This window comes from Oryzias latipes, chromosome 4, assembly GCF_053564925.1.
Source record: "Oryzias latipes strain Hd-rR chromosome 4, Olatipes_Hd-rR_3.1".
Taxonomy (NCBI): Eukaryota; Metazoa; Chordata; class Actinopteri; order Beloniformes; family Adrianichthyidae; genus Oryzias; species Oryzias latipes.
In genome coordinates, this window is record NC_136240.1 from 32318802 (window position 1) to 32327170 (window position 8369).

Sequence of the window (8369 nt, forward strand, 5' to 3'; positions counted from 1 at the left end):
TGACACCAAGAAGAATCTGAAAAGCGGCTCTTTGATGATTTATTACCATAAAAATGAATGTGTGTCTTTGCTAATTTCATAATGTTACATTGCATTTTTGAGGGTGAACACATGTCTTTTCACAGTAAAAGTTAAGATTACTACTCAAGATATTACAGTAATAAAGTAACACCTTGTTTTTATGTGAAGTTTTTGCAATCCCAGCTGCTGTTTTTTTCTATAAAATGTACAACTTTTTGTTTGGTGTTCTTTCAACTTTTTACACCAATTACTCTAAGCATGCTCTTGGCTTGGGTGGTGTATAAATAAAGTTAGTTTATTTCTAAATTTAGCACAAAAAAAGAATTATAGGCTAAACCTGCCAGGGCGTACGAATGAAATTCCAATCTATATATCCAAAAATTTTCTTTAGATATATTTTTCATCCGTGACCAGAAGCTGTGGACATTTTTCCTGCGCGTTTTCCTGGAGATTCTATCACCACAATACTGTTAATCAAAAAAATATATATAAAAAATACTGTTAATCACCAGCAGGGGGCAGTGTTTCGGGTTTTTCTGTTCTCAAATTGAACAGAAGCACGCTATAATTAAACATGTCGTGTAACTTTTTGTGCATATATTAAACTATGTTTCTGTGCAGTAAAGGTTCATCTAACCCATAGAAGAAATCGTTGTTTATTTATCCTCCTTCACTATTTAAATCTGTGATTTTGTCACTTTCCCCATTCACATAATTCCTCGGCTCACGCCGCTCGTTATTAGTCACCACGTCTCCCACGCAGGCGCTGCACGTGTGCGCAACCTTTGAACGGAGAACGGCGCGCGCGCGCTGCGGCGTTATAAAGGCTGCCCGGCTCCTGGAGGGGAGCATCAGGTGGCGCAGGTGGAGGCTCCTGCGCGCAGCTCCGGGCTCTGGCACCCAGCGGCAGGTACGCTCTCCGGTTGGTTCAGGTGAGGGGCATGTGGGGGAAACCATGGGACGCAGGTGGAAGGGTCAGGAATGCTGGTTCATTTATTCTCATTCAGGTTTCTATGTTTTGGACTTGACAGAAAGTTATTTCTGCTTTTTTAATCACACAGTGTTGCTTCTCTAAACCTTTCTTGGTTCTTTTTGGGTTTTTTTGGTTCTTCTTCAGTCATGGCTCCAAGACCACAAGTGGAGACAGATTCTTCTTCAGCACGCAGTATGTCATTTCTGTTGGATCAATTTGAAACATTGCTTTATGGAACTAAATCTGAGTTGGTAACCCGTGTTCCATCATTAAAGTCGTGCTTTGATGTCTTCCTAACCAAACTCACAGAAACTTTATTTTAACAGTTGTTTTTTTTTTTTTTTCTGAAACAAGATAACCCTCTGACATTTACTCTCCTCCACCAGAACATGACAAGTCTCAGTTCAAAGACAAGGATCTGTCACCATCTTACTCCACCATGGAGCTGGTGAATGAGCCGAGGGAAGAAGATCCCTGGGATCTCCCTGAGCTCAAAGACACGGGGATCAAGTGGTCAGGTGAGGCAGCGGTGTATTCTGACATGCTCCACAGAGCACTGAGGTCTTCAAGCCCTGACTCACTGTTCCGCTTGTTCTCTGGCTTTTCTTCTGTCCAACAGAGCTGGACACAAAGGGGAAGGTTTTGCGAGTAGTGAGCGCCATTGTCAAGCTGGTTTTGCTGCTCGGACTCCTTTACCTGTTCATCTGCTCTCTGGACGTCCTCAGCTCTGCTTTCCAACTTGTTGGAGGTAAGAAAAAGTACCCAGCCACCAGTTATTATACAACTAGAAATATTTGACAAATTATTATTATTTCTATCCTTAATTTTGTTTATGTTTTTTGATCGCCCAATCAATTAAATACATGTATTTTATACCGTTTTGATACCTGTTGTTTTTTACTTCAAGCCTTGTGATTGTTGTGTTGCTGACCTGTGTGTTTGTCCACAGGTAAAGCTGCCGGTGACATCTTCCAGGACAATGCTGTGTTGTCAAACCCCGTGGCTGGGCTGGTGATCGGGGTGTTAGTCACTGTCCTGGTGCAGAGCTCCAGCACCTCCTCCTCCATTGTGGTCAGCATGGTGTCCTCTGGATGTAAGAAAACACAACTTTGTTAAGTGTAAGATCATACTAAAAAAAGAGAGAAGTCGACATTTTAAGTAAACTGGCTTCATTGAAACGATAAACAAATACAAGTCCAACTCACCTTTCTTTCTGTTTTTATAAGTCTCAAAAGTTGGATTTTAAATCATAAACACAGTGTTTTTGGCAGTAGGCAATCAAAACAGCAAAGCCTTATTCACGTGTAGATACGGGATGTCTGCGGGCGAAAAATGGGCAAACCGGTACAGGTGGCCGGGAAGAAACATCAAAACAGTAGACCACTGTAAATAAAATGGGTAATTTCAGAACTGGAGGACATTTGGGCTCCAAAAATGATGAAATGTAAACCTTTCTGCTTTTCTGCTACAAATTTGCTAATAATAGGCAATAAACTATCACAGGTTGATTAGCTCAGCTTACAGATCAATCATAAAGTTTTTATATTTGGTATTTGCAAAGCTTGGCTACCAACATTTGCAGGTAGCAGGGCTGCAAATCTGTATTCATATTCATCCCCGGAGTGAGGCTAGTCTGCAGGGGATGGGTTAAAGTGCGGAGAACAATTTCCCCATTGTGGGATAAATAAAAGTACATTTAAAAAAATATATATATATATAACTTTCTCTCAGGAGTAAAAGCTAGGACAAACTTAAATAAATATTGTCTTAAGCTGATTGTGATGTAACAGGATTGCATTGGGTAGAGTGTGACATTCCATCCAGGTTAACTACAGTATGTTGTAAAATAGAAAAGACTAGATCCCTTTGCTCTACTCAAAGTCCAGCATCTCATGTTATTCTCTGCTGGATTCTTCTTCTACCGTGTTAAAAAAGTCATGGTAGCAGGGTTGTGTGCATGTTGCAGGACACTCGTTCCATGGATAATTATTATTGGAAATAGTTTGTTAAAACAAATGTTCCCATAGTTACAATAGACACCGATGCAGCAATTAATATTAAATACTTTCAAATTTAATTGTAACTGTTTTGTTTAAGATTTAATTTGGACATTGAGGGGGGCGGGAAAAGGGAAAGTATGTGTTTTTTTGGGGTACTCCAAACCATTTTGGTATATTTAAAACTATTTTTAACCATTCTTTTCACTTAGTTTTTGTAGATTTAGTCTCAAGACACGTACATTTGATCAGAATCTACATGTTTCAGTATTTTGTATTAGCATTATTCAAAATGGGTTGAAAAATGTTCTCCAATTCTGGAATGACCCTTATGCACAAGTTTTCCTTGCTCGTAGCGAAGACTTAAACAGTATCACCTGCGCATGTGGCATTCGTGTCAGTAAGGGACTAGTACTCACACCTCACTAACTCACCACCGTAAGTCCTACGTGCGTGCAATTTTCAATAGCCTTACAACAATTCCACGACACACTTACTACACATACGACAATGGTGCATTCCATTTTATGACGTACTTGGGTGGCTACGAGCCTCAACCATCAGTGTGTGCATGTGACTGGAGCTTAAGGCTGTAGCGTCATCCAGATGCAGCTTTTAATCAGCGTCTCTTCTGTTGAAGTGTTGGATGTGAAGTCTGCAGTGCCAATCATCATGGGAGCCAACATCGGCACGTCTGTCACCAACACCATCGTGGCCATGATGCAGGCTGGCGATAGGAATGAGTTCCGCAGGTGAACCACAGCAGATACAGAAGAAAACATCCAGGATTTGTGACAGGCTCACGCGTCTGTCTCTGCTGTTTTAGGGCCTTTGCAGGCGCCACGGTGCACGATTTCTTCAACTGGCTGTCTGTGCTCATTCTTCTGCCGTTGGAAGCCGCCACGGGCGTCCTGTTAAAACTCACACAACTCATCATAGATTCCTTCAACCTGGAGAGCGGAGAGGACGCTCCTGACCTGCTGAAAGTCATCACCGATCCTCTCACAAAGTCCATCATCCAGGTATCAATGCGTCTTTGACGGAGACACACTTCCAACCCTCAAAAAGGCACTTCATTTTTAAAAAATTCTACTTTATTTGTCCTAGCTTGACAAATCTGTCATCGGTGACATTGCATTGGGAGTCCCAGAGGCAAGGAACAAGAGTCTAATCAAGAGATGGTGCAAGGTTGAGGTCAACACGGTAAGAACAGGAGCGTGAAGGACATTCCACATTTACATAATGTAACCAAGTGGTTCAGATTTGGAAAGGCGTGTAATCTCTGCATGCGCTCACACACATGTGGCCTTTCCCCAGACTTTCTGGAATGAGACAGTGGAGTTCTGCCCAGCCGGAGCAGTCTGCTGGGAGGAAGGAAACCAGACGGTGACCCAGATGAACCAAACTTGGACCAACAACCTGGAGAGATGTACGTGCGCCTCCATGCCTGCTGCTTACTGAGATAGAAGGGCAAAGCAATTACGATCACCTGATCCTGGAAAGCTCGGTGAAACATGAGCAGCAGCAGCCTCTTTCACCAAAACCCCCTGATGAGGGGACAATGACTACCTTTGAGCTGTTACTCTGCTTCAGCTCGACCCCCTGACCCCCAGCCACGCCCCCTCCACCTTTTTCAATGGGTCTTTTTATGCTCCCTTGATGGCCAATACAGTGAAACCCTTTCTTGAGATTTTGATGCCCTCATTTAATATACAATGTATTCTTCTGTTATAAAAATAGAAATGCCCAAGACTTTTGTAATTTATTTGTGCATTGTTGAGCTTCTTCTAAGCTCATGTCTCTTTTCATCCTGTGCAGGTAAACACATTTTTGCCAACATTAACTGGTCAGACCTGGCAGTGGGCCTCCTGCTTCTGGCTCTGTCTCTGCTGGTCCTCTGCATGTGCCTCATCCTCATCGTCAAACTGCTCAACTCCATGTTGAAAGGACAGGTGGCAGTGGTCATCAAGAAGGTCCTCAACACAGGTGAAGGAAGCCAAACCCTCCGCTCCCGCTCTGACCCAGCCTGTTCGATAGTCGGCACATCTGTTCTGTGGTGATGCTTGATGAGCAGCACAGGCAGAGCGCTCCTGGTGTTTCTGGGTCGCCTCCAGGTCCAGCCGTCCTGGAGTGGAAGGCAGAACGCTCAGGCACAAAAACCATTTAGATCATAAGATCATTTTTTTCTGTCCTTTCTGCTCCAGTTTGAGTTCAGACTGTTCTTTCTCTGCTGGGTGCCCTCAGCAAAAACTAGTCTAATTAAATGTCTATCTAACAAGTAGACTATACTGAAAGGGAGGCAGCATACTTGAAGTTTACTTTTTTATACTATCTACTGGATGCATTGTAAACCTAAAGTGTTCCAATTTAGTCTGAAGAAGAATTCAGGGAGTATATTTCCTACACTACAAGTCTAGTGGTCTATAGGATGCTTACTGATACTCAAGTCAACTAAATAAATAACCTTTATCTGTAGATTTCCCTTTCCCCTTCGGTTGGGTCACCGGGTACATTGCGATTCTTGTTGGAGCGGGGATGACTTTTATTGTTCAGAGCAGCTCCGTCTTCACTTCAGCCATCACACCTCTTGTTGGTAAGCCATCGGCAGCCGTCACATTGTTTCTGTGCAAACGGAAGCCTATTTTTAACTCCAAGGTCTTTGTTCCTTTTTGTCATCGTCAACCAGGTATTGGTGTGATCAGCCTAGAAAGAGCTTATCCTCTGACGCTGGGCTCCAACATTGGCACAACGACCACATCCATTCTCGCTGCAATGGCTAGTCCTGGAGAAACATTATCTAACTCTCTGCAGGTGAGATAAGATGTCAATTTTTACTCTGACATTTCTCTGAAAGTCATGCTTTTCTATACTATGACAATAACGCATTATTGGATGTTTTGATTTGATTTGATTTGAAATGGTTTATTTCAAGCAATCAAAGCAAGAATAATGCACAAAACAATACAATCAGCAGTTATACATTCATACAAGAAGAATCCAACTTAGAATAATTAGACATTAAATCAAAGATTGCTTAAAGGGAGTGGAAGGAAGCGGATTTAGATAATCCCGCCCTTCTTCTACCGTAACCATTTTCGTTACTTGATTTGTCATTATCCGGATCATAACTTTTTATCAGATATCAATGCCTTACGGTTAGAGGTCATTAAGAATACTTAAGTATCAATAAATTACATGACAACAATGACTTATTATCTATGTAAAATAGACATAACTCTATTTTAAAAATCAACATAGCACATGCAGATCAATTATCTAAAATATGTGCAGATTTGTTTTTTCATTAGAAAATCATGAGTACGATAGAAAAGATATGGATCAAGATCACATCCATTCACAGATTCAAAAAAGCTGGAATGTCTAATGACTTTTACTTTAAAATTCTTTTGTAAAATTTGCCTTTTTCACACCCATTTATATATGAAGTATATCATTAATAAACTTCAAACTTCAATGGTTAATGCATCATTGACACATAATATTTATTCAATTTTAAATTGCATTTTATTTCATTGCTTAGACTGTCTTCACTCTATCCTGGTATTTAGACAGTTGTTTTTATTTTCCTGTCAATCTGAATTAATAAAGTATTTAAAAAATTATGAAGAAATCTTAGTTTTGGAAGACATATACTACTAGATATTTTTTCTCAATAAAGAAGACTTAACTCGTAACAAGATCAAGGTTACAGCATGTGAACCACCGAAGTGGAAGCCACCTTTCGTTATTTTAAGCATTAAAGCGCCTATCAAACTAAAATGAAAATTAAATATAAAATCTGTTCACATTCAAAATAGGTTTGGCAGTGACCGTAAAACTGTAATCTAAAGTAATTGACGAATTTAAGATTGGTAACATTTTCATATCCCTTTGACAGATTTTTAATTAAAAAAAATAGCTTTTCTTTTTTTTAAATAACACATTTTAATGAGATTATTTTGTGCTGTAAACAGTCTTTTTAGGTATTCATGTTTTGTGAGTCTGAAAGTTCTGTTTCACAGTCATAAGGGATTTGTTTGTATTGTTTTGTGCAGATTGCGCTCTGCCACTTCTTCTTTAACATCTTTGGCATCATAATCTGGTATCCACTCCCCTTCATGCGACTACCCATCCGGCTGGCCAGAGGACTGGGGAACCGGACAGCCAAGTATCGCTGGTTTGCTGTCCTCTACCTCATTCTGTGCTTCCTGGTCGTCCCCCTGACTGTTTTCGGCTTGTCTGTGGCTGGCTGGAAGGTGCTGGTCGGGGTGGGCGTGCCAATCGTTGCGCTCATCGTCGTTGTTGTCGTCATCAACGTGGCACAGTCCCGACGGCCGCACTTCCTGCCCAGGTTCCTCCGCAACTGGGACTTTTTGCCTCAGCCTCTCCACTCCATGAAACCTTGGGATGCTGCTGTGGCTAAATCCACTCTGTTCTGTGGAAGATACTGCTGCGGCTGCTGCAAGTGCAGCAGCTGCTGCAGGAAGGACGAGGAGGAGGGGGAAGTCTCCGGGAGGAGCAGCAAGAGTCTGGAGGGCCACGATAATCCCGCTCTGTCCACCGATGAAGACAAAAAAGAAGAGCGCACGGATTTCTAACGTCTCTGAGTTAACTTGGTGTGCCGACGCAAAGTAGAGCGATCTGTAACATAACTGTAATTATGGGTTTTGTGGTTGATTCCACGCTGACGTTCTCAGCTGGAAGGTGTGAACACGAGGTGCACATTCTGTCTGCTGCTGCACATTTTGGGGATTGCTAACGTGCATTTTTATATAGGAAATCATGTGTGGAAGGCACTTTTGGTTTTATTTCCAATTCTAAACATTTCCACTGATGTAGCATGTACAATTTAAAGTTATTTACATATGGTATTACTCTGTATTTAAGTTCATTTAATGTTTGTAAATAAATTTTTTAATTTGCTATTTTTAAATCTCTGGTTTCTCTTGGTGGTAGCTGAAAAAACTTCTGGGTTGAGACTTTGGTGCTTGTTCTGGCTTTTTAATAAATCTGCTGAAGGACACAGGGAGCTAAAAAACACACACACACGCTGATCCAGAGAAACTGAAGTACACTCAGAATTTTAAGATAAAATCTTAAAAATGGGGGGGAAAATGAAGATTTCTTATTCTGATAAATTCAGATATTTCAAGGCTTTATCACTTGTCCTTTTAATGATTACAGGCTATAGATAATAAAAGCCTATACTTTAGTGTTTCAAAACACTTTAATATCTCACTAGAAAAATTAAAAAATTATGTTTTTAGATTGCATCAATACTCTCTATTGTATGAGGCTCTGCTTAGGTGTGATGGAAGTCCACTGACATCTGGTTATCCCTTGTGCTATCTTAGATGACCCCACCCTTACATTTACAT

General features: G+C 41.0%; 1 protein-coding gene across 2 annotated transcripts; it reads left to right on the forward strand.

Moving 5' to 3' along the window:
- Nucleotides 1-737: 737 nt before the first annotated feature.
- On the forward strand, nt 738-7924 carry slc34a2b (solute carrier family 34 member 2b). 2 transcript variants are annotated; one of them, XM_004068326.5, is made up of 13 exons: nt 738-931; nt 1139-1186; nt 1381-1512; nt 1614-1742; nt 1944-2087; nt 3632-3743; nt 3818-4013; nt 4099-4194; nt 4309-4420; nt 4810-4977; nt 5468-5584; nt 5678-5802; nt 7047-7924. In XM_004068326.5, the coding sequence occupies exons 2-13, from the start codon at nt 1141-1143 to the stop codon at nt 7587-7589; spliced, it is 1920 nt and encodes a 639-aa protein (XP_004068374.1). In that variant the 5' UTR covers nt 738-931; nt 1139-1140; the 3' UTR covers nt 7590-7924. The 2 variants fall into 2 exon arrangements, with proteins under 2 accessions (XP_004068374.1, XP_078802800.1); XM_078946674.1 differs by having other exon boundaries at nt 742-953.
- Nucleotides 7925-8369: the final 445 nt, after the last annotated feature.

Excerpts from the sequence above, each read along its gene's own strand:
- slc34a2b (XM_004068326.5), top strand. The coding sequence starts at position 1,141 with ATGGCTCCAAGACCACAAGTGGAGACAGATTCTTCTTCAGCACGCA. Across the intron at positions 1,513-1,613 it reads CACGGGGATCAAGTGGTCAG|AGCTGGACACAAAGGGGAAG; the intron begins GTGAGGCAGCGG and ends TCTGTCCAACAG. Across the intron at positions 3,744-3,817 it reads GATAGGAATGAGTTCCGCAG|GGCCTTTGCAGGCGCCACGG; the intron begins GTGAACCACAGC and ends CTGCTGTTTTAG.